Here is a 27,267-nt window from a genome sequence, read left to right as displayed (position 1 = left end):
TCTTTCTTTTTGTTTCTTTCATCTCTCTATTAGCTCTGTCAATTGTTTATCAAAAGCAGTGAGGAGGCGATCGGAGCCGGGCATTTGAAAGCTTGTGCTGCGAGATCCATTTTAAAATTCATGACGTGTTAATGGTATGTTAGTGGCAACATTAGGACCCAGTGATCTTGCGTCGTGCTCATTCACATTGAAAACAGGCCGCTTCAAATGACTACTAAGCAGTCCTCATTCTGAGAGGTAATTCATATTGTAATTAACTTTTCAATCACAGCTGATTAATTAAGACAGGCCCTAGTCTGTAATTATGCATCTATTTTTGACCCTAATGTGAATCACTGGATATTCAAAGATTTCAGCCGCTGCAATTTAAGCCAGTTTCCTCTCGATAAGTTCCTGATCTTAAAAAAGCACATTTACACCTGATGATATTTAACAAGCATAATCAATAGTGATCAAAGGTTTAGTTGTTTCGTGGTGCGTAGGCTGTCAACATTTGCTTAAAAATCACGTGACATCATCCACCTAAATTGTTCAAGAGCACCTTCCTGGTGTCGAGAAATCTGGAGCCCCAACTGTTCATCCTCACATTCTAATGCATGATGCACGGGTAGGGAAGTGCGCTTGATGTTACCGTTCCCAACAAAAAAAACCTAAGATTAATAATTCAGTGTGGCTGTTGGATAGCTTTATTTTGTGTCCACTGAGACCACGTCTTCTTTCATGAAAGCTTGAAAAAAAAAAAGAAAAGAGGGGCTGGAGAAGCACTTGGAGAACTAGGCTGGGTCAAACTGCACCCAGTTGCCATTGTGAAGCCCCGTTGGTGTCCTTATGGCCTCTCTCGCGCGCTTTTCGCTCACGCACAAACACACTCGCTCACACATCCTTCTAACCCTCACTCCTAGAGTAAACATACCCTCTCCATAACAGTGCGAGGTGAATCCGCTCATGCATCAGAATCGACCATCAAATATTTATCATGGAGCAGCAGTGATTTTGACAGTGTGCTCATGCTTTTGACAGCCCTCGCCTGCTGCAATACTTATTGGAGTAAACACGGACAATCCAATATCGTTGTTCTTTTGAACGCTTGAGAAAGAACTCAAAAGAACACCACGCATACAATATAGCAAATCTACTCCGGGCTCCCTCCAGATGAGCTCCTCACCCTATCTCTAAGGCTGAGCCCAGCCACCCTACGGAGGAATCTAATTTCAGCCACTTGTATCCGCGATCTCATTCTTTCAGTCACTACCCAAAGCTCATGACCATAGAGTGAGGGTTGGAATGTAGATAGACCGATAAATCAAGAGCTTCACCTTCCGGCTCAGCTTCTTCTTCACTACAACAAGTCCAGTACAACACCCACTGACGTTGGACCAAACCGCCTGTCCATCTCACGCTCCGTTCTACCCTCACTCGTGAACAAGACCCAAAGACACTTGAACTCCTTTGCTTGGGGTAGTACCTCTCTCCCCACCCAGAGGGGGCAGTCCACCATTTAACGGCAGAGAACCATGACCTCAGACTTGGAGGTGCTGACTCTCATCCAAACGGCTTCGCACTCAGCTGCAAACCGCCCAAATGCATGCGGGAGGTCCTGGTCTGATGATAGAAAAGAACCACATCATCTGCAAAAAGCAGAGATAAAATTCTAAGGTCACCAAACCGGATCCCTTCTTCACCCTGGCTGCGCCTTGAGATCCTGTCCATGAAAACCACAAACAAGGGACAGCCCTGGCAGAGGCCAACACCCACTGGTGACCGTGTTTTGACATGCCAGCAAGGATAGCTCGTAGCAATGAGTCCACAAAACACATGTAGAGTGGATGAGCAAACTCCCATGACCCCTCCAGCAGTCTTGCGTGGGTAAAGAACTTATCCGCTCTTCCTTCTTGTTGGAAGCTGCATAATTCCTCCTGAGGTTCGACAATCGGCCGGAGCCTCCTTTCGACCACCCTGGAGTAAGCTTTCCTGGGAAGGCTGAGTAGTGTGATTCCCCGGTAATTGGAACACACTATACGGTCCAGTTTCTTGAAAATGGGGACCACCACCCTGGTCTGCCACTCCACTGGAACTGTCCCAGACCTCCACAAGACACTGAAGAGGTGTGTCAACCATGACAGCCCAATGGTGTCCAGAGCCTTTAACATCTCAACATGACTCTCATCCCACCCTGGCGCCTTGCCACTGGGCAGCTTTTTAACTACCACTGCGACTTCTGCCAGGGATATTGATGAGTCTTCCCCTGAGTCTTCAGATTCTGCCTCCTCCACAGAAGATGTGAAGGCTGGATTAAGGAGTTCCTCAAAGTGCTCTTTCCACCGCCTGAAGATATCCCCTGGTCGGATCAGCAGGTCTCCTTCCCGGCTTGAGTCAAGCCCTGCTCTCCCTTCCTGAGTTGTCTGACGGTTTCCCAGAACCTCCATGAGGCCGACCGAAAGTCCTCCTTTATTCCAAAGAAGACTGAATCAGCAGTTTTCTTTCACCTTTACTGAACCTTTGAAAAGGGGCCATGTTTGAATGTTGTGTTTACAAACAGTGAGTTTGTAAAGTAACATTTCCTGCATAATATGCCTTTAAGAGGTGGTCTATACTGTATTTACTCATTCAGGCCATCAGACCTTTTTTTAAAGATGTAGTGGAGCTATGTTAAAGCATTAAATCCTCATAATGGACACTTTTTTTTCAGCCACAGATGAGATAAACATCATCTTTGAGTCTTGTCTACATTATTCATTTCATTTATAGAACCTAATCATATCTGCATGCTGCATATTTGCCCGCTCTCCGTGACATTAGGCAATGTCTTCAACTGGCAGCTCGCAGCGAGTAACTCGAGTAACCTCGAGTAAATAAGTCGCTGGCATGGATCAGAAGACACATCTTCATGCTTGAGCACACACATTTAAAATGCCACCAAAACACCGTCCCAGATTCTGCCCTCAGTCAAATGACATCAAGTGCTCACTTACAGGTCCCTGAACACCCCAGTATGAAGCGAAATCAGCCAGCGGGCAGTACATGGAGCAATCAAGAGATAAGCATCCCATTTAACTTGAGTAAAAATCCAACCCGCAGAACGTTCTGGTGTCTTGCGTTATCATGCTGTGCAACTGGATTCAAACAAGGAGGGTAACTAGGTCAATGATGCTATGTAAACTGTTCCACTTTACCCCTTGCTGGACTCAAAATGGAGTTGGCTGACGTGAAGTGTGTATTGGAGAGAGAAGCTCAGTGATTCAATGTGACAGTTATCAACATCCTCAGGCTAGTGAGAGGACAGGGCTGTGCAGAGCTGCAGAGGCTCAGTAATGGCAGACTACAACAGAAAACAGGTAAGAAGATGACTCACAGTGAAACAGAACATAGTGTCCAAAGAGCACAGAGCGGTGCAGAGCAGGGAGGGGGGCTCGGATAAACAGCCCAAAAACACAGGAACGCACCTCGGTCAAACATTTAATCTTGTAGTTTGGGGGACAAAAAGGCTTCACTGTGTGCTCTTTAATATCTGAAACGCCTTCTGCAAAGTCATTTTAACATTACCACTGACATTTTACCTTCACATACCACACAATAGGCTTGACTATTAACAGGTTGTTAACCTGGATTTATTTGAGCACTTAAAGCTCTGTATTGAATTACACATTTAAGCTGTATACAAAGTATAACTTGTCTTACCTGAGTTGAGTGAAACTGTGTCTTTCTCCCATGATACAACAGTGACGTAGGCCTCAACAGAAGCAGGGATAATGCACTTGAAGACGGCTACACTGCCTCTCATAGCCTTCTGGTCGGCCACTCTGACTGTGTAGGGTTCCCGCGAAACTGTAGAACAAGAAACAAAACATTTTCACATTCACAAGAGACCAAATGCATTATTGTTTACTTCTTTTTCCATTATTGGGGACAGGGTAGGCGTCCAAATTGGGACCCAGGATCAAGAAGCTCTCATCTAGGAAAACTTTAAACATGCTGAAGCCTCTTTGAGCAAACTAAACAGCCCAGCACCTGACCCTCATCTTGTCATTTTTGATGTACAATTATGCAACATTAAAAAATATATATATTAAGCAAGATAATGTCTCTTACATTCTCATTAATACAAATTAATAAAAATTAAGTGCTTAATGTCAGCAGAAGTTTGGATTCAATTTGGTCACAGGTGTAAAATAAAATCTGTCAAACAGATATGGAAGCCCATTGCCACCAATACGATTTAAAAAAAGATCCTATGAGATAATGAGAAGCTGTCTCTAAAAATGAGATACGTAGTATCTTCTAAGAAAGTTTCTCATGATTTTGAGATACTTAGTCATTATTAGGAGATATAGAGGAAGATCATGTCATACAACAGAAAGCTCTACAGCAGACACTGAGTGGAGCTTGTTCAAAGTTCACTCAAGTAATCAAAATTAATACAATGTCTCCGACCTACTTAACCCTTTTAATATTTTGAACATATATGCTCTTACAAAGCTCAGTCGATCTTTACGATCACTTATCTGGAGCAAGATATCCATCCATCACACTCAGATCAATTAATTAAAGTCATGCTCAGATAATTTTAGAAACCTGGATTTAATTCATTTGTACAACAACCATTTATCCACTCCTACTCTATAAAATGTTTGTTCTTTGATTTTACCACTGTGTTATTACAAAAAACATAAGTACTATTCATAGACTGTATAAAATACTATTACTGTTGCTCCTATTACAGCTATAACAACCTCCTATAGTTCTCTCCCCACCACCTAGCTCTGCTCAATAATGGCAAAAATTAAGATTATTTTGGTCAATATTGAGATCATGATTATTTAATAATACTTATTATTGAATTTGAAAACATCATGCATTTATTGAACTTGAAGTATGTTTTATTTTATATTATTTGTCTTGTACTTATTATATCTTAAATAAATATAATAAATAATTGAATTAATAATATATAATCACATTTTTTAAAATGTATAATATAATATATTTTATCCAAATAAACAAGATCAATAACATTAACATTAGTGCACTTCCACAACTTACTTATAACTACTAAACATGCAGTACCAGTCAGAAGTTTGGACATACCTTCTGATTCAATGTTTTTTCTTCATTGTTATTATTTTCAACATTACAGATTAATATTGAAGACATCAAAACTATGAAAGAACACATATGGAATTATGTGTGTGTGTGTGGGGGGGGGGGGGGGGGGGGGGTAAATCAGAATATGTTTTATATTTTAGATTCTTCACAGTAGCCACCTTTTGTTTTGATTACAGCTTTGCACATTTCTGTTATTCATGAGCTGCTCACCTGGATGGTTTTCAAGTAACAGGTGCATCTTGTCAAGACTCAATTTGTGGAATTTGTTGCCTTCTTAATGTATTTGAGAGCATTAAAGCAAAAGGTGGCTACTCTGAAGAATTAAATAAAATAAATACAAATATAAACCATATCATGGTTTATTTAACACGTTTTTGTTTACTATATAATTCCACGTGTTCCATCTTAGTTTTTCTTTTTTCTTTCTTTATTATTAATCTACAATGTAGAAAACATATTAAAAATAAAGAAAAAACATTGAATGCAAAGGTGTGTCTAAACTTTTAAACGGTACTGTATATTCAATATATAAAAAAATAAGTGAATATATGAATGTATATACATTTGATCTGAAAATTAGTTATTTATCAGATTCTCGTCAGTAACTCAGCAAAAATTTCAACAGGCACACCCCTTACCCCACCGCTCACAATTTATAACGCAAGGCAGAAAAAGAGCATCATTGAGAATGCAATGCACTACAATAATGATTTTATCTTGTTTTCATAATCGTTGGAAACCAAAATCGTAATTGAAAACCAAATTTTGATTAACTGTCCAGCCCTACCACCACCACCATCCTTCCACACTCAGCCCTCCTCTGTAGACTCACCTGCTTTGATGTGGACATCCTGACTCCTAATCTTGCCAGAGGGGTTCTCAGCAGTGCAGTAGTATGTGTTGTCGTGGATCAGCTTGCTGAAGCTGGATGGCAGGAAGTTGAAGATCTGGAGGGTTCCATTGGGGTGGACATGACGGATGCCTGGGACATCGTAGATCTCCTCGCCGGTCGCCAGATACCAGCGTAGCGAGGCAGGAGGTGCGCCACCAGCAGGACAGGGCACAGAGGTCCCTGTGGTGCTGGCAAATACTACCTCTTGCAAAGATGCATTGACAAAGTATAAGCTGGAATGTAGGTCCTCACTGAAAACTGCAAGAGAGGAAAACACAGGATTCACCGTCAATAATTTACAATCATGTACTGTAATGTGATCACTTTTTCTGTAAATAGTTTTGAAGGAAAACCTTCAATGTCAAAAGAAATCTGAAGCAGAAATTACAGACCAAAAATGTAGTTTTACTGTATATTCAGATTGTTTTTGAGTATTAAAAATGCCAAAAATCTGAAAGCAGAAATTACAGACCAAAAATGTAGTTTTACTGTATATTCAGATTGTTTTTGAGTACTAATAATGCCAAAAATCTGAAAGCACAAATTAGTATTCCTCTTAAGTCGGTTGCTATAAGTGCTTCTATTTATGGATCATGATCAGTAGTTTAGGATTCATCAACGTATTCCCATCCCTGGGACCTCGGGAACATTAAATTAACATAAACTACTATCAATTATGAAATAAGGTCAGTTGCCTTTATCATGTTCAAGCTTTAATTCAAGCCAGCATCACAGTAAAGAGACTGACGCTAAATGCAGTTTGTGCAGGAGCATTCTCCAGAGGAGAGGAGGGTAATAAATGTCAATGTTGGACCAATTAGCTCCACAGTAATCTACAGCTGTTTGATTTCAGAGTGATGAAGCCAGCACATGTTTGCAATCTGAGCTTCTGTGTTGAAGAGACAGTCTGTTTGTGCTTTTTTGTATTTCACTTGTATATACAGTATTTGTGTGTGTATCTCGCTTTCCATCTCAGCCTGGTGACGAGCCCAGAGGCTGTGCACTAAATGGCTCACAGTGGCACTGGCAGCTGGCTAGGACCCTCCCTGGGGAGAAAACATTTTAGCACTTCATAAATTCCTAACAAGGTTTCAAATTGCAGACGTTTCCATCCTTTTCTCTGCTCCAGCAGCTCTCAACCAGCAATGAGACACTCCAATGAACTGCTCATGTACACATGCACATCATCCACACAACACTCATTTGTTGTTACAAATTAGGAATACTCGTTCAAAATTATTAGCACACTCAAGATCAATACTGCAGCATTTTCCTACAAGGGTTTGTTGACATATTGGAGACCTGGACATTTGCACCACTTTTGCAATATAAACCGCTCTGCACTCTCTGTGTTACAGAAGCTGGTACGTGCATTGGGAAACCTTTTCAGATGATGTAGACTGACTGTGGAGAGTTTTCATCCACAATAAACGGGGAAAAGACGGAGCCATGTAGAGTAATTGATGCCTGAACACATGCATGATTACGTTTAGTGACGGCTTTACAAAAATATAACATTATCAGTGTTTTTTGTGTGCCTCACTCCTGAAATTATATTGAGGTCACCAAACTAGTTATGAGAAAGGTATAATGTAAGCTATTTTAAGATGAGTTCTGAAGACAGGTCAAATCAGCCAGGTGAGTGGAAACACCTGTGTGGAATTAAGAATTTGGATATTTAAAAAAAAAAAAGGAAAAACACGATGATATATGTTCACAGTATGTTAGGACATTAGCACAATTATATGTCCGTATTAGTCCAGTACTGATAGAGTTAAATATGGGTGAAACTTTGTCCGTACATACAGTATAGTGGGTTACCGTGATATATAATAACGAGAAGGCCCCAAAAATGTCAGGAAACGGTATTTTTGTTGTTTAGCTGGTAATAGGGACATTTTAGCTACAGTGGTAGAATGGCACAAAGTACATTAACTCTATATACTGTACTTTTGGGGTAACTGTAAATTAATGTAGTCTCCACTTGGACCAGCTGCTACATTAAATGCTGCTTACACCTTTTCACCGTCCATAAAGTCATATAAACTCTTAAAAAATGTAAATGCAGGACTTCTACTTGTAGTTAGCTTAAAGAGCTAACGTTAGCTGAAATTTGTCCGGGACAACTAACATTAGCTACTAGTCAAACATTCATTTCAGCATTCAGCATATCAAAAACAGAAAGAGTATGTTAATTTTTCCTGCATTTAGAGTCTTAGTTGTTATATTTGTGAGAAAATTAAAATTAAAATACATGAACAAAGTTAAAGCGACCAACAAACCTGCGGCATTTTTCTCTTTTAGCTAGCTAGCTGCTCCTGAAGGAAATTACTGTTTGCAAGCAGCTTTTTGGAGTCCCTGTAACCAAATTACACTTTAACCCTCCTGTTATGTTGCAGGTCAAATTGACCCATTTCAAAGTTTAAAAATCTAAAAATAAAAAAATAGTTTAAGGTATTTTTTCATAAAAAGAAAAAGATGTAAAATGTAAAATTAAATTTAAAAAAAAATCAATGTCATGTAAAACCATTGTATTTTTATCTAGGTCTTTCCGATGTTCATTAAAAACAGTTTTAACATGCATTTTTAATGAAAAACAAGTGAATTATCCTCATTGAACCATGATCTGTGAGAGGTAAAGAATACCATTGCACTAAATATTGATTGAAATGTTTAGTAATTGAGTTATTAATGAAATATAAACAATGTTTATTGGGATATTTAGTTTCTGACACTTTGGGATAATTAAACACATCCCAGGTCAAATTGACCCACAAACATTATTGCTCTTCCTGAGAAACGAACATAGCAGGAGGGTTAAGTCATTCTTTGATATATTGTTATATATCTAACAATATATCAAACAAACATTATTTAACTTCACATGCCAGAAAAGGAAGGAACACGCACACTATTCCAGACAGCATTGTAAAACACACTGCAGTACAGATTGTACTGAGGTGTCAGGTCAGAGGAGTTTAGTACAGGATAGTCTGAGTCTTGCTGTCTTTCTCTGTATGTACGCTGATTTCATTTGCAAATTCTAACAATGCACAATCCTGACTCAGTGCTGCACAGAACTATTTGTTACTTCCATCTGTGAATTGTACAAGGTGATGACTAACAATGCATCTCTTGTTCTGCACATATTTCTGTGCATATAAGACACTCTCCATACTGCACATATGATATTGGGAATAGCTTGCAATCCTTATTAGCACGGCTGTATGTATTTCGGTGCATGATTTCCCATCATTTGACCAGGAAAATGGATTAGGCAATAGCTTACACTATCTATATAGCTATCTATCTATTTCATAATACAGACTTTGATAAAATATTATAAAGTACAGTATATGCTCCCAGCAGAGGAACTTTTGTATACACTCCTGTAGAGTCTCTTACACAAAAAGTTTGAGCCAATTTGAATCTTTAAAATGCGGTGCGATAGTGTGCTGGGTGCTCAGTGGGTCTGTGGCACCGGCCAAGATGAAAATAATACATCAAAGTCATATTAAATTCTGATTCATTCTGTTTTTTCCAGCTGGCACGGGGAGTATCAATCTTCTCGGTGCTCTGTTGATAATACAGACTGGAGCCATGAAGGGGGGGATCAAAACCCCACCTGTTCATGGACGGTGCTCAAGGTTAGTGAGAAGGAGAAGACACTTTGAAATCACTCATGTCTAAATTTTAAAACACAAAGCCTTTACTGATGTTAAATTCAGCAGACATTTTTCTTTATGTATAAGACATGAAATGCTGTGGTGATTATACTAAAGACTCTTTTGTAATATGTCAGCAAAATGCTGTCTGAGATCCTGCTTTGATAATATTGTATGATCATATGGAGGGGATTCTGGGAAGTAAGTGACCACAAAGGCTGTTTTGCAAAAAAATAATTTGCACAAATAAAAAAAACACATTTTTTCATTAAAATGTGTGACAGACACAACTGGCACACTTCAAAGTTTTCTGCAAATACAATTTGGGTACTTAGTTAATTGATACTTTGAACGTTACAGCGCCACAATAGCAAGCGGCTGCAGAGAAGTAGATCAAAGAAGCGTGGGGTTGCTTAGAAAGCTTCTATTCTGTGCAAGCATCGGAGAAATTGGATTAGGATTTATGTCATGGCTGTTTTGATATTCGTCTATTTCACATATGAAAAGTACGTGAGAGCAACTCAATTTAGACTGGCTGAGTGATAGCGAGATTGATTTAATTAAAAAAAAGAAATGGACTCCGGTGGAAGGGTGCATATCACTTCGCTACTCGTTTTCCTAATTGACTAAGCTCAGGAGCCAGGCCACAAATGATCCGGTGACGCAGGTACATCACCCCCCAGACCTCACAAAGAGCACCGTGTCATGCCCCAACAAACGGCCTTGGGGCCCAACCACTTACTACATTGCCCGAGAGGAAATCGGTAATTGGCATAATTTTTCATGAGCTCAACCGTAAAGGTGAAATAAATGACACTGTTCAATAATGCATTATATGCATCTATAATTGACTATGATTTTTTTTCCTATGGAATATCTTCAGGGAGAAAGGAAGAAGGAAAAAGATGTTTCATTTAAATCTTTCTGTTTCAAGGCCAGAGGAAGAGCCAGAATGCAAAAATACCAGCCTTATAAATAAACACTGGTGGTGATAACACATGACGATCCAGGCCTTATTAGTTTGGCTTGGTATACTTGTAGGTCAGCATGCTGTAAGACTGTACTCATGACCCTCATTGTTGAGATTCTACATCAGTACAACTTTCCACTGGTGCAATATCCAATGTTCATACAGCTAAAGCAACAGCATAATGCATATTGGGGTTCAGTTTCAATGGGTTTTTTTTACATCCAGCAGTCACAGAGCAACATTATCATCCATTTGGAACTGTAATTCTGGTCGAAATGACGTCCAACATTCACTCTCCTTTTAGCTCAGTTTTGGTCTCCACCAGTTCCTGAAGGAAATGTTGTCACTTTCGCTACTGAATTCTCCAATTTGTTCTCCAGCTAGCTGCTTACTTTACCCATTTAACATTTGGCACTGGGCAGGTAGAGTAAGTTTTTGCCTTTTGCGTCTGAAAACTACACTGATGAGAGCGATGAAAGGGAGTCAAAATGGTAAAGTTGTGGTCCAGAAAATCAAAACAAGCTAGACACAGTTAAGTGTAGACTCTATTGAGCTGTTTTTCAAAGTACTAGTGCAGTGCCTGTAGGAAGTATGTATTCGTATAGTGCAACTCCATAAAACACTAACTTTTCATAAGGTTCACACACCATCTACCACATACACATTGAACATTGATATTCGCTGGAAACTATTTGAATATTATTGGAAAATCGAACCTTGTAGTGTACTTTAAAACTCCGAAAGATAGGTAGGCTAAATAGACTTCCAGATGAGATGAGTCAGGCGTGGAAATCCAGAGCGAATTGGGTTACTGAGCAGGTGTAGGCCTATCACACAATGAGGCGGAGCTCCCCTAAAAGGTGTCCGATCGGAAACAGTGCAATGCCGCAACACGTCTAAATAATAATATTTTCAAAAAATGAATTAAAAAATATTGAGGATGCACACCTTCATGCCATGCGCAAGCCACATACGAAATCTTAGGTCAGAGAGATATGCCCTAGACACACACACACACACACACACACACACATAGACACTTCTTGCTTTTATAGATAGATTTACACTCTGAGTATTTCTTATTTAAAATATGATTTAGTAAAGCAGTCATAGTAGCATTCCCACTGTACAATATGACAAACAACAGGTATGGTTCAGCATCATCACAGGACTGTGATCCTTCACACAATAGAGCTGATCAGTTGACAGGGTGTAACCAACCATGACAGTGTACTTTCAGAGCCACTGGGGCGCTTCATTTAAGTAAACGTGCAATCAATGCCAATGGGAGCAAACAGCAGGTAAAGATGAATTCACTAACTGGCTGTTTGCAGAATCATAAAAAGAAAGAAGTTGTCACATAAATCTGATCTGAAATTTTTGATCTTGTATTCACTGCAACTATTTTTGAGGAAACTGCTACTTGGACACCTGATCAAAGCATGTTTTCACCATCTCATGTACGTGCAATGTTAAGTGAATGATCCCAGTGCCACGTGGGAAACTAGTGACAACCTATTAACTCCCACTCCAGAGTTACATTTTCTGTCTTTCATGCAGGCACCGGCTTTTTTCATGTACACTCTCTGACACGGGAAGAAGAAAGAAGAGCGGAGAGCAAACAAGAAGAGGCAAAGAGAGAATCAGAAAGACAGTGGGATTGATTCAGCTTCCCATATTTCAGAGGGCACTCACATTGCATCTGTTCAGCGAGCAGAGCCATTGTCTGAGTTGTCATCGCCGCCACGGTAGGGGGACTCAGCACCGCATGACAGTGTGGCACCGAGTGCTTCACAGTGACAATGTGACAGCGGGAACCCTGGGTAATTAAAGCAACTCTCTGCTCTGTGCCCCCAGGGCAAGTCTGCCTGGGATGTGGAGATCATACCTGCTCACATTCAAGACTCACAGTAGCCACTGCAATTTGCCACCTTAAAGGGATAGTTCGGATTTTGTTTAAGTGGGCAGTATATGGCAGTTGGCATGCACCCAATTTGGAGAAGCAGGAAGGAGTACTGGCAAAGAGGCTAATTAATGTACTGCTGTGAACAGGGGCAGCACAAAATGTACTTTAGTCACTTAAAAACACAATATTAGTGTATGCTGTATTTCACCTTTTTCCAATGGGGAACTGAAGCAGTTATCTATGCATTCTTCAGCCTCCTTTGACAAAAACAGTCATTTTACTTGTACTTATAGATCTTACTTTTACTTGTAAAACATAAAAGTTGCTGGTCTACCGCTGCCTCGATCTATTTTGACTTTGGTGTTTTAAAGGTTTAGTTCAGAATCAACAGCCACACATTAACACAAACTAACCATCAAAATGAAGTAGCTGTAGACTAAAAACTCCTGTGTTCTGCAAGAAAAAGTTACTATGGATAGGAGTCTGATGGCTCTGAAGAGAGTTTCATAGCAGCTTCAGTTTCCCACTGGAAAATGACTGTCTGAAGACAAGGTAAAGTAAATATTGTAAATATAGCATACATTTTAACTGATTTTTAGGTGCCTACAACATGTTATGCTGCTTATCTTGTCAGCAGCATTACATTGCTTAGCTTAACTCCGTTTAAAAATCAAACAAACAAACTACCCCTTAAACACATTCCTATTCCCACTCTGTGGATTTATGTATTGCAGCACTGGTGGGATAGAAAGCATGTGATCAAGCTGCACAGCAGCTAAAAATAGGACTTTGACCAGTGCATGACCCAAATTTGAAATATAGGGAACAGGTATTTTCATTCACTTTGATTAAATGGGTTAAAATAATATTTTACCAAAGTTAATTTAGCCATCTACCAAAGACCATTAACCTGAAAATATCATACAGCAGCTAGAAGTTCTGAGACAGCCAGACAACAAGCCTTCAGGGCCAGGCAGTCCAGTATGAGTAAGCATTCCCACTGATCTGATCTGCCCAGAGGCAATACACCATGCACGGAAGTTAAATGACTGTCTTCCAATTTGCTCTCATGAATATTAAGCAGTGCTGTGACAGTAGAAAGGGTTGGCTGTGTGCAAGCTGCTGATCCACACCGACAGATCTGTCCTCTGATGTCTAGGAGGGGCGGGCAACGCTAAAACGAGGCCCCCACAGCAGATGAGCCTCCTCCTCCCCGGTCTATTTTCACGTTTTAAATGGGCCAGAGTGGCTGCCTGTCTCATCAAGGGGAAGCCAGAGACCCTGGACTGTTTCTCACTTTAGTAAAACTGAGCGATAAAGACAGTGATGTCTAAATTATGCTGCTGCTGCTGCTGATGAGTGCATGAGAGAGGATCTGATGAGAGATTATACTCTAGCAAACTATAGCAGCTCCCTCTGCTGCTGCTGATGATGAATAAAAACTTCCACTAGTACAAATCTAAGATATATATATAAGATGTAGCCAGCAGACCAAAACGTGTAGGGACACCCACATCTGTAATAAAGTAAATAAAATTAAAAAAATTACATCCAAAGTGGCACATAGATCCACTGTATGTTTACTGTGAATGTGAACCTAGAAACTCTGACTGATCCACTGCAGCCTTTGCAATTAGAAGGAACTCATTAAACATTACTTAAGATTTCAACACCTGCAATCATACCTATTAATTAAAATAATTTTCTAATTTTACCAAGAACTGAGGAGTGCAGCACTGTGAAGTTGCCTCTCTTCAACCTAATTAACAAGAAGGAAAAACTATGTATTTATAGAAAGGTAATGCTAATCCTTCTGACAAACGGTATGAATATAGTTATAAATATTTTTTTATGGTGGATTTATTCTTGTGAGGTGCATCATTGGTGGTGAGATACAGAGAGTGGCAAAAAGAAAAGCAGTAGCTTTTGAATCCAGTCTGATCACACTCATAAAGATGACTTTTTGATATTTATATCATAATGTAATATATTATATTTTTGCAAAGTCACATTAAATAATCAAACTGATTGTGATTTTGTTTTTTATGAAACTTTATTTCCTTTAAGGAGCTTGAGGATTGAAAAAAACAAAAAAAGGTTTTTTTTTCTCTGTTTTGGTGTGATACTAATCAAAATCACTGGATCTGATATCACAAGGGGAAAAAATTATAATTTGATACGTTCCGTTAGCCTATCATGGTAATGCTTAAAAAAACTTTGAGCGACATGCCGTAAAGAGAGACGTGTCACGAGTCACACAGATGACCAGCTATGTGAGAAAAGGTTAAATTGCAGGAAGCAGCTATATTGCGTAACTAATTCACATTGTTGGGCTGTGGATTTCTCCCTTTAGGGGGAAATACAATTTGTTTTCAAAGTCTGAGCATTATGTTTTTGATAACTAAGTTAAGCCTAATGCATCCATACAAATGTATTTGTATAACTAACAGCTTAGTTGTTTAACAGATAGGAAAAGACAGGAAAAATTGGTATCAAGCCATTTATTTTTTGCACAGTTGCCCTCAGTTTACCCTGTTAGATTTGTCATCTTTAGAAATGTTGTGACCTTTAATATAGTCTAAGATTAGCTAATCTAAATGATGCTTTGCGGCATAACAAATTTAAATAATTGACCAATGAGGGAGATTCTACAGGGACTGGGAAGGTAAAGGAAAAATGATTTGGATAATCGAGAAAATTGAAAGGTGAAGCGGTAAAGTAATCAACAGCCCACATTTGAGATCTGCCTCTGATGGATGGACTTCTCTATATAATTTAATAACCATATCCAGTACTCATGTGCTTATTTATGCAGCAAAATCCCATTTCAACAATTATATATCTACTACCTGTCAATGAGTTAGGGTACCTGGAAATTGAAACCATTGTAATGGCTATGATTCCAGCTCAGTTTTGCTGTGGCCAGCCTGTCAGTAATGCAGTAGTCTGTGTCATTATGACTTATGCTATATCTTCAATGACGAGTACAGTTCAGCCAGTGTATCAGAAACATCTATACTTTAAGATCCTCTTTGTAATTTACTATTATACTTAAACATGTCTAATTGAGACTTGAGTGGATCTAATCAAATCGCCTCGAAACTAATCTAATCGTCAGCATACACGGCTTCTCTTGATAACATGATTAAGCGGCAGCGTCGTCGTTGCACAGATGCCTGTTGGCAGAAGCCTTACCTCAGTTAAACAAGTAGAGATGGCACATACTGGACAACCAACCTTATTATGTCACCAAACATTAAGGCTAAGGGCCTTCAAAAGAGTTGCTGTTGATGGTGTCTCAACATGACTGCTGTCCACCTGCACGCCAGCTAAGGTAACGCGGTGTCCATGGAGGTTTCACTGTACACAAGCATGAGACGCTGCTGAGGAGAATGACCTGACACTGACGGCCTTTGGCTCTAAAAGATCTTATTTCACTTGTGTGACCTGCATCTGCTCGCCGGCCAGGGCACAAAATGGTTCCAAAAACAACCTTTTCACCTCATCAAGTGGTAAATCATCTCAATTGGTCATTGTGTGCTGGATTTCATCCCTCTGCATGCTCACAGGCCAAATAAAGATTCACCTCCATCTAGCTCTGTATTGGGGGTTCAAAAAGAAATCAGTGCAAATTACAGTAAAGATAATAGTGGAGGACAAACCACAGATTGACTTATATTCTCATATGCTGTTGTTGCTGTATAATTTGATAGAAATATAACTGATGCCAGAATTATGGCCTGTGGCAATGGAGGGTTTTTTATAGTAAAGGAAGTTTGAAAAAGGTTGGCTGATGAATGAGCAAAATGTAGGATTTTGACACCAAAGATTGGAGACTGTCTTCTCCCGCGAAAATGAACCCATTTGTCGATTGTACAGCAGCTTATTACGACCCATGTGTGCGTTTATTAGGCTGCAACTGTAGTAATTATGATGGAAGCCAAGGCAGAAGTGAGGTTACAGAGTATGAAGAAGGACAAGCTCTACTTAAGGCTGGTAAGATGAGTAGTGGATGGATCAAACATGGGACTCTGACCCAGGAGACCAGTGTTTGTGAGACCAAAAGTCAACTTTACCAAAAGCCAAGTGGGACTTTGGGTTTGCACCCTAGGCAACAAAAGCCGTTGGTCATGTTAAGGAAAATATTGTGGTTTTTGGTTAAATCTTAAGTAAAGTTAACATGTCCTGTCTCCAGCATCTAATTATCAATGTTAAACCATGACCACGATCTTTCCCTAACATTAACCAAGTGCTTGGAGTGCTTCAACACAACCACAACAGCCGCTCAGCAAGCTTTAGTCACTTTAGGCAGATTTTGCATTGCAAGAGTCCATATTGTAGGGGGGGAAGGAAATATGTTGTCAGTAAATATTTGAAGATACATTCTATTGACATTTTTAGACTAGGTTTGATATCTTAATTGCCAAGGACAGAATGAAATCCAGGTGGTATTTGCTGTTGTAATAAACATTTGTAGAGACAGGGTTGTGATTGTGATTTGTTTGATAAGACGATGAGTTTGATACCTGATACTGCACCTTGCTCTTTGGTTTGTTATGTATATTGTATATTCTAAATAAGTTTTTCTTGTATCACATTTTTCACATTTTTGTATTTTCTCTTTTTCTGTGCCACCAAAATCCAACTTTTATTCCAGCCTGTTGTTGTTAGTTGATGTTTTTTTAACGGGTACTTTTGAACTTCTTTTTTTTTTTTAGAAAAAATGCGCTACAAATAATGCTGCACTCACTACTTATGTTGTACAGGTAATAATGTCATTATAAGGCCATGGCGGCCCTTTGAAGATATACCACTGTCCCTGTTTTGTCCAGGAGACGTCTGTGACCAGCAGCTGGTGGAGTGTGTTAATGTTGATGTCACAGCAGCTGGCTGCTCTCATCCTGTTAGCTCTGCCTGCCATTATCAGCCCCCCACCCCACCCTCCACTCCCCCCATCCTCCTCCTTTAAAGCTGCTGCTGCTACTGCTGCTGCGTGCCATGCTCATTTTAATACTCCAGACTCATTTGACCGTCTTTATGGACTTATCATATTAAACATTTATCGCAGCCATTTCCCTAAACCAAGCATGTTTATTCAACACTTAGGGGACCACAGCACGGCTCCTTTCAGCAACCTCCCTCCCCCGCCCCACTCCCGCCACTCCCGCCACACACACACACACACACACACACACACACATAAACACACATCCTTATTTTCTCCTTTTCCTTGTTTCTCTCATCCTCTCTCCCTCATCCCCCCCTGGCTCGCTTTATTACAACCTTCCTTCTCTATGTGCCACTGCTTGAATAAAAAGGTATTTCAGTACATTTTCTTCCCTCTCCTCTCTGGCCATCCTCTCCCCCAGTGGCGAGGACACCGGGGGGGACCTGTGCCCGTGTGAAGCCAGGCAGCCGAGCAGACACAAATGTATTCTGAGCATTTAGTACTTTGGATGAATCGAGTTTTAATTTAATCATCTGATCAAACACTAATTAGCATAATCACTTGTGGGGATGGATGGTCTAGATAGAGAGACACAGAGCAACACATAATAGACCTCATCCTGGCAACAGTCTATGGGGACACTTAGCAACATGTAAACAGCTACATGCTTCTGGGGACCCATGCGGGGCTCTGTCCAAATTACCTCCCTTTGTACGAACAATACATCCAATCCTGTATTTCCTTCTACATCGCAGCTACTGCAAAATGATCTATTCACTGCTAGGCTACCCTACAATCAAATGTACTGCTGCCAGGCCTGTGCCCTCTTATTTGATGGCTTACTGCAGCATCACACCGTGGTCTGAGCAGAGGAGGTCTGGGAATTCTAGGAATACCACAAAGTGCTAAGAATATTGACAATGCACTCAGTCTCACACCGGGCCGGAGGATCGATGAGTGGCTAGAAGGACATAAATCAGACTCCTGTGGCTCCAGTCCATGTCACACCCTAACCCACCCACCCCGATCCCCAATTAAATGCACACAAGAACACGCACTCTGTAAACCCCGCACCTCCCTGCATGTATAGGTGCTTGCACATAAACACCCACAAATACACAATAAAGCACCCACTTTACACACACGTGCACACACACTCTCACACACCTTACCTCAACTCCAACAAGATGACAGCGCTTTAAAAATGGCCAGCTAAAAATAACCGCCACTAACTTGGTCTTAAATCTTAGCATCTGTGCCAGGTTTAAAAATAAAGAGCAGTGTCGAGAAACCAAGCTGGACCCATTTGTCTTTGTGTCACTCTGTCTATCCAGCTTTGCCTCCTCCATTATCCCTTAGCCTACTTTAATATACGGACTGTGGAGCATCAGAAATATGGGTAAATATCTCCTGGAAATGCAGTCTTGAATAATCTGATTGAGATGTGTGTGTGAAATGCACAGCAAAGACGAAATGGTTGGAAAACCGCGGAGAGGTCGGAGAGATGTGCTGTGAGATTTTTTTTTCAGGACGCTGTATATAAGAGAAGTCCATGAAATATGAGAGCAAGAAAGAGCAAGAGACAAAGCGGTAGGCATGTTAGTGAGCCACAATACATCAGGCACATGCATCATGCCCAGGCCAGAGTCACAGGGATCAATTCAGCCTTGGGCCTCGGAGTGTGTTGAGTTCAAAGCCTGGCCCTGGTATGTGGAGGACTGGATTAAGAGGCAGTATTTATGAGGTCCAGCGTGAATGTTTGTCTTGGTGGGTGATGGATAGCAAACTCATCACACCTCCGCCACCTGTCTTCCACAATGAACAAAAGCTCTGGAGGGGAGCTCAACACAAGGACTGTGTGTCTAATGCACAGTGTACAAAGCACACACCCAGCAGAGGGTACACTGCATGGAATCAGAGTCTTCAGTACAGATTCTATTTGGTTAAGGTTAGAAAAAGCTTGTAGTTGCGGTTACATGTTACTGCACTAAAGTAAACATGGCCTGTCGCATCAGTTCAGTATTTTGTGATGAAATATATCACAAGCAGTGCCTAGCAGTGGCGGTTCTAGACCAATTTTACTGTGGGGGCCAAGGAGGGGCCAGTGTTTAATCAGAGGGGCACATTGAAAATAGTCAAAAAGGATATTTAAGCATTCAAAACCTTTATTTTAGCTCAAAGTCTCATATTTGGAAGAACTACATTGATTGAAGCAATGAGACTTACCAACATTAACAGTTATTTTTGTACGACAATGACATTTTCCATTTTTGTGCACAATTACTTTTTTTTTAATTTTGAAAGTGCAGTACAGTGAGAATGATCTTTATATTTAGCTTTTATTACACAATAAACTATTATACAATGTACACATTATGGGATGCTTTTGTGTACAGTGAGATATTGTTTGAACAAAAAATAGGTAAGAATTGTTCCATCGTTCATCATTATAAATTGATCATTTTATTATTAATTTGACACAGGGGCCACAGCAGGGGCCAAGGGCTTCTTCATAGGGGCAGTGGCCCCTGTAGGCCCCTGTGTAGAACCGCCACTGGTGCCTAGACCCCCCTGGTTTCACCTGGTGCTGCTGCGCCACAATCAGTCCTCCACACAGCTTCATACCACATCTGGAGTATTAGTGACCGTTTTCCTTCACCCAGCAGTGGTCGGTCCGTGGGCAGGCAGAGATAGAGATGCAACAGACCCACTCCTCAACTCACTTGTGTGTGAAATTGCACACTGAAACGTGAGATCCAAAAAACACACCTGCAATTACCGCTTATCGCCATAAGTGCCACCAAAGATACTGAAATGGTGATCTTTGAGATTGTACCTTTATTAACCAGTGTTTCTTGTTGTTGAGTGGCAACAAGTTACTAATGCTGCACATCACTACAACAAACAATGCCACAAATGATTGTTGTATTAATTTAGGTATAATCCGTATACTCTGTAGATGTCAATCATTTCCTTGGTGGCTTGTTTACCGATGCACCTGCAAACAAGTCCTGTTTTTCAGCACCAGTATGATGAATTACCATTAAATTAAAGTGTGAGATTTTTCCATAATGCCAAAAGATACCAAGCTCGACAAAGGTGTGACTCAACACATTCATTAAATTTCATGTGTCTCAGGTGGGAAGAAATTCTTTGTAACACAGTTCAACCTGGCTGCGGCTATCCTCAGCTACCTTGACTCCACAACTTTTAATTTGCCAGAGTTACCAGACTAATTACATTTCCCCTCGGGGATAAATAAAGTAATTTTGATTTGATTTGATTTGATTGAATTTTGATATTTTTGATTCAACTGACGTTTGGAAATGTATTTTCTCACATGTATTGATAACATGCTCCAACTTTGCAAAATGTTTGTATTCTAAATACAAACCTTATTCGGTTGGCTACAATCTTGTAACAAATGTTAATAAATGGATCAGCACCAGGCTGTACATGTTAATATATCAGTCTTGACTGATGCGTCACAGAAAAAGTTTAGAGACTGTTACGCAAAAAGCCATAGGTCAAAATTTCTCATGTCTTAGGTAGGCGTTTTCTAAACTTCTGCACTCCTCTTTCTCAAATCTTTGAAACTAAATCGAGATAGAAGCTCTTCTGCAGAGGAGAGAAGAAGTGTGTCTTTCTTGACTTAGTCTGTTTTAAACTGTCAAATAAACTTTTACACCAGTTCCTCTGCTACAGTACCTGTGCAGCGCAGCACAGTAATATAACATGTCACTTTGACAGGTGCTGAGTGAATTAAAAACATCCTCTCTACTGAGAACCCTGTCTGAGAGGGAAACCCCCGCCAGATGTACTACAACCTCACTTTGCACGCATGATCAAACACCTACATCTGGGTGCTCAGGGCTTTTCTGCTCTTCCCTGCAGATGCTAAATGATATCGTTAACATTTTAATGCAAGAGACATTTACACGCGGGCTTGCGCAATTACACCTCTGATTCAGTGGAATCCAGACAGACACCGTGTGATCGGTAATTAGATTTTACATTGGGTGAAACGCAACACACACTCACACACACACACGCCAGTCGCCAAAGCTTGCTCCTAATTAGAGAGCTAGACAGGCTCGAGGAGGTACGGTACAGTAGAGTAGCCCTCATTATACAGCTGGAATGAACTAGGGGATATCTATTATGATCACACATCAGGGTATCCATTACCCAACATTAGCAGCCCTTTCAACTGGAATCACACACTGGGTTCAAAATGTAACCCAACAAACCCTTTTATAACTCACACAAGTGAGCAAGAGTTAAGTGGGTTTGTAAACTTAATTTAGGCCATTAGATATTCATATCAGAGTAAGACTGCACAAGGTGATCTATCACTTGACTGTACGCTACGTGTTTTCATGGGGTAATTTAATTTCATGAGCTGTGATACCGCTTCTGCAACCAAAACCTAATTGGTAATTAGTAAACAGACTAATGCCTGTGAGTGTTGCGTACGGTCGGTCAGGTTTCACTCCATTGCTTTTTCGGGGCCTGTGCACGGTCACTGTGGCCGACGGGAGGCCGCTGATCTTTGGACGTCTTTACACAGGATTGAGAATCACCTCACAGCTCCAACAAATGGGGCTCTCATCAGCACGCTGCCTTCATTGCCTTCATGTAGATTTATTGCCATGCAAAAATCCAGTTCCCCCGTTCCACTCGCAGCCAAGTTCAATCTATCTATCCACCCCAGTCCCTGTAGCGTTTTCATCCAGTGTTTCAGGTTGCTAATAATGTGGGGTCATGTAAAATTGGCAGGCTAACTGATGTTGGCAGCTATTTACTGTACTGTAAGCTACACTGGGATAGATGCTTTGGAAGAGCTTCCTTATTTCAAAAGTGGATCTGCCTTTTCTCCGGGAAATGTCACAGCTAATTGAGATCAAAATTTGATTGCGTGATCCCCTGACCTCTGCGTAAATGTTCATTTATTGAAGATGTACGAGATAAGCCCTTTTTAAGTCGTGAGCATCAGGTTAAGCCGTGTGTATGTCTACAAATCATCACACAGTCTTGGTGGGGACTGTGCTAGGAGCCTTGTCTCGTTATATCTTTGCAATGAGAATTTGAATAGGCCAGTTTAGCCTGCTGTGGTTTTGCCTAGAGGCAGCTTTCAGGGAGAGATATTTAATATGTTTCCTCTACTGATGACTGAATTTATAGATTCTACTTTGATAGGCACAGGAAATAGCAAAAGCATGAAGTCGTAAATGATTTAACGTTTTTTTTTAATGTTTTTGAGGATGACTGAGGTGTAATCTAAGCACTGCTGGTGTCTTTTCCTTCATTTTGATAGAACTTGCAATGATTTCCATGATGAAAACAATTAAAATGTGACATTTTCTGCAACATTGTGCAAGTATTTTCCTTTTTTCCAATCAGTTGCAGAGTTCATTAAGCGGGCATAAAATGAACATAATGCAATGTGGAAACGAACATTGTTTGCCATTTGGCCACTTATCACCTAGGAGCACACTGATGTAACAGGATTTGATTAGCTCCTAATCAAGTACTTCTGGGTCAACTCAGTATGCAACAAAATCCAGACTCCCAACTCAATGTCCAGAATCATTCCCCATACAGTCCACTGTTTCCTGGGTCTGCCATTTTGAATTGCTATCCGATTTCTCTCAGAAGCATTATTATACCACATACTGATGTACAAAACAAAATGATCCCACCAAATAGTAAACAAGTACCTCAGATAGATTCTGAATGACCTGAATAGTGTTCGACCACAACACACCATATAGTTTTCTGCCCCCATATAGTGAACGTTTTCGGACGCAGCCCCTGACACCCATTAAGGAGGTTACCATAGAGACAGGCCAGTGAGCATGTGATAGGCCTAACTCTGAAACAGCAAGAATTGTCTGGAATCCAATCGCTGTGCTGGTTTCCATCTACAAGGTCATTCATTCATTCTGACAACGCCTGCTCAGCCGATGAACACCTCATTTTCATGATAATCAACAAAACATCCAACCGCAGAGGACAAAGTCATACAGCTACACGCTCCTGTACGGGGGATGGAGGAATCAAATGACAAACAGCGAGTGGTAAAAACTCCATGATTGCAGCACGAAAAAACACAAAAAAGTGTAATGTCTGCACTCAACGCTGTCTGTCTTCCTGCTTAATCCCTATCAGTTGTTTGCCACAGGCCTCCTCAATAATCCCTTATGCAATAAACGGACACAATCTTGCATGGCAGTTGATCTAATGTCAGAGTCAGATGATTATGATTAATGAGGATTCCTTATTGTTCCTTTATGAGTTTCAGCACAAGCTGGGCTGAGGGAGATACCATTTTATATGGAGTCAGTGTCAATAAACGGTACCGACTGAGGGTTGCCTCGCCACTGAAAAGAGCGACGACACAGAAACAAAAATCCATTTCGAAGCCTTATTTTATCATCCCAGCCAGAAGGGAAAATCCATTTTGGGGACACGCCATATCATATCGCAGCCCTACGATGTGGTTAAACGTATTCATACCTGCAAATCCCCCAAATTTTTGCTTTGTGAATTCAGCTTTTCTTGACCCTTTATTACAAATGCAGCCAACCGCGGGCTTGAATTTTGCTTCAATACATGAACAATCCCCATCTTGTCCCCCTGATGTGTTTTCTCACAGACATGTTTCCATTTTCTTTCCTTCTCCCTCTCCTTCTTCGACTCCCCCTTTTTTTTTTCTTCCCCCTGTTTTCGTACACACCCAGTCAGCCATAATCCCTCCCTGTAGAAGGGGCTCTGGCCAATAAGTGAATGCAATAAATTGTATCAATTTTCTGCTATTGATTATAGATACACTATATGAGCACACAAATATGCGTGCATGGTGTCAGCCGCATGCACGTGTGCACTGGTGCACATGCACTCACACTAATACACATGTGTGCAAGAAAACACAGACAAGACGCACAACCAAATGTGGGTGTTTGAATACAGTATTTGAATGAGACTTTCGTCTATTTGAATGGAAAATATATTTGACATTTTTCTTGCATGCGTTTGTGAACTACTTAATAAAAATGTGACCTCTGTGGAATGTGTCTCATTAACAACATTACACTTTTATTTCATTTTTTATCACTAACATGAACAATTTGTGCTAAAATGCTATTTTTTTCCCTACACATTCAAGGTAAAAAAAACAAAAAACATAAAGCTGTATTCAAATTAGTGACAAAATTGGGTGTAGAAATGTTGAAAACATTCTGACAGAGCCATAAATTAAATTTAATATTTTATATCAAATACACTTAAAATGAATATGCATTACAAATTCTTAAATATGTATATAAACTGACTATTGTGAGGCATTATATTCATTTTAAGCCACTTTAAACTTGAAAAATATGCTCACTGTGGGGGAGGGGGAAGGGGTTAAACCAAATGTCCATTACATCAAATACGTCACTTATTACTAAGGGCCACAGTGGAGCAAGGTTGTGACAGAATAAGTGTCATTAGGCATAAAATAAAAACAGAAATGACATTCTCTGGATACAAATTAAAATACAATTAGAACGTAAAAATCAACCCACACAATCAAACTAATTAATTAAAATAGTGGCCCAAACAAACAGAATTTATCCGTTTTCATGTCAGCTGGCTCAGGATGTATATGTGGAGGCCAGAGATGTGTCTAATGGTTTGAAGGAGAGATGAAGGATTTAAAACGCAATTCATGCCTCGCCCGTCTCCCTCCCTCTATCAAGGGTGTCAGCCTTTTGACAAGCATATAAAATCCATTTCATGTGGGTCACAGGTGACCTCCATCCTCCCTCTCAAGTCACTAAGCTGTCTACCGGTGATTTGCCTTCTTGCAATAGGTAATGAGCGCTAATAAAAAGGAAAAATTAAAATAAAAAAGATGAGCCGGTTAAAACTTACCATTCAAGATGCTCTGGAAAAAGATAAAAGCCAATATCCACATGCCCTGCTCCGTTCAATCCCCCCAAGCTATGCTTTCTCTTCTTCCTCCGACCGGTGCCTCCCTGGGTTTCTCTTCTGTGCGCTTGGGGTAAGGTTAAACATTTGCCACTGTCTTGATGCAAACCGCTCCAAGTCTCTACTTTTAATATCTCCTTCCTACTTTTTCGTTACGCTCTTGGTTTCTTTTTTCTTTCTGTCTTCTGAGCGCTCTCTTTGCGCTTGGATCATAAATGCGCCTCTGTGATTGTCTTGGGGAGAGCAGTGCTCAGACTCTCCTCCTCTGTGCTCCGCGTCTTGCTGCTTCTCCCTGTTATTCAAAATGATGCTGAAGGGGTGAAGCCCAGCCAGGTGTGTGTGATGCTGAGTCAGAGCCGGGTGCGAGCGGATCCTGAAACAAAAATGAACGCAAAAGAATACGAATAGAAAAATGGCTAAACTAAATCTTTACTTAAAATAAAGCTCCGGTTTCCTAAATAAAAAAATGACTGACGGATCATCCTTCAGGGGGGTGAAATTAATTTATCAGAAAATTAAAATAACTAAAAGAGCAAAGAAGCAAACAGAGGGGAGAGGGTGGTAGAATAAGAATGAAAAACAGGCTTTTTCTGATACTCCAAAGTCAGATCATCTTCATCGCCTCTGAGCGTCCAGCAAGAGGCGAGCAAGCGCATCTTCCCCGCTGCCGCTCTCTAATCGCACCACACTGACTCTCTGAGCATTACACAGAATAACCCTCTCCCTGCCCCTGCAGACGCTTTAATTCCTCATTGCCTTAAAGGAGCAGAGGCGGTTACCGGTCGGTCCTGAGGGCAAGGTGCTACTGGAGGTGAGAGTGTGAGAGCACGCAGTGAGTGGGGGGCATTTGCATTAAGGAAATGAGCTGCACCTGACGCACCGAGGCACCTAGGATAACATTTTTACGCACGGAGATGTACCGGCTCCAACAGAAAACGCTGTCTGCTGGTGTGCAGGTGTACTCAGTGTTACGCACTATACACCAGATGTGGCTTGAATTAAACCAATAGGGTATTTCTCCTATGGATAATAATTCCCTGGAGGAATGGAAATCAACAAGGACATCCAATGACGCACGTTTTGTGTTAATTGAAGTGCACCAATGAGGCTTTTTTGTTTAATTTCAATCACACTTTTTAATTGATTTAATGGATTTAACAACTGTGTGAATAGAAAAGCAACATTTTCTCAGTGGTTGCAGAAAACACAGGGTTAAACCAATGCATCCCCAACCCCAAAGGGCGCGCACACACACACACACACACACACACACACCATACCGCCTCCCTCAACCCCATAATCCACCACCACCACCCCTCCATTTTAATGCCTGCCTTGAAGTCAAGGGTGTAGCTGTAGTAGGCAGTGGAAGCCTGTGGGCCTGTCCACAGAGCCCGGTTTCACTGACTGTGATATAACCAGCAGGGCAGTCTGCATCTCATTCTCTATTCCACATGACAGAATATACTGAAAGTGAAATCCTGTTTATTTACCCCAGGATACTCATTTTCTGCTCTTATATCTGGGCTGAGGAGAGGAATTTAGAATTCTGAATGTGTACAAAGGAAAATAAGTATAAAAACAATGTGTGTGTGTGTGTGTGTGTGTGTGTGTGTGTGTGTGTGTGTGTTGATCTGCCCTCGTTTTATTCCTGTTAATACACAGTAAATGCTCATCTCAGGAGTTGTTGTATTCTGTATGTTTCTGCAGATTCCTACTCTCTGTAAGGTTTGGGAAAGATGGAGGCATGACTCTCCCTTGTCCTGGTGTTGTGATCAGCCTATTTTCTGTCTACAGTATCTGTCC

At 40.6% G+C, this 27,267-nt stretch overlaps 1 protein-coding gene across 3 annotated transcripts in view; it reads right to left on the bottom strand.

Moving 5' to 3' along the window:
- dscamb (Down syndrome cell adhesion molecule b) overlaps positions 1 to 26,160 on the bottom strand; it is a 146,090-nt gene extending 119,930 nt beyond the window's left edge. For all 3 annotated transcript variants that reach the window (XM_059330772.1, XM_059330773.1, XM_059330774.1), the window contains exons 1-3: positions 25,405 to 26,160; positions 5,936 to 6,253; positions 3,679 to 3,825 (exon numbers count right to left, since the gene is read on the bottom strand). In XM_059330772.1, coding sequence (XP_059186755.1) covers positions 3,679 to 3,825; positions 5,936 to 6,253; positions 25,405 to 25,447 — 508 coding nt within the window. In that variant the 5' untranslated portion in view covers positions 25,448 to 26,160. The remainder of the gene's footprint in view (positions 1 to 3,678; positions 3,826 to 5,935; positions 6,254 to 25,404) is intronic.
- Between the last annotated feature and the right edge of the window lie 1,107 nt (positions 26,161 to 27,267).

Source organism: Centropristis striata, chromosome 4, assembly GCF_030273125.1.
Source record: "Centropristis striata isolate RG_2023a ecotype Rhode Island chromosome 4, C.striata_1.0, whole genome shotgun sequence".
NCBI classification, from domain to species: Eukaryota; Metazoa; Chordata; class Actinopteri; order Perciformes; family Serranidae; genus Centropristis; species Centropristis striata.
The sequence above is the reverse complement of the archived record's forward strand: the minus strand, read 5'-3'. Positions and strand labels throughout refer to the sequence as shown.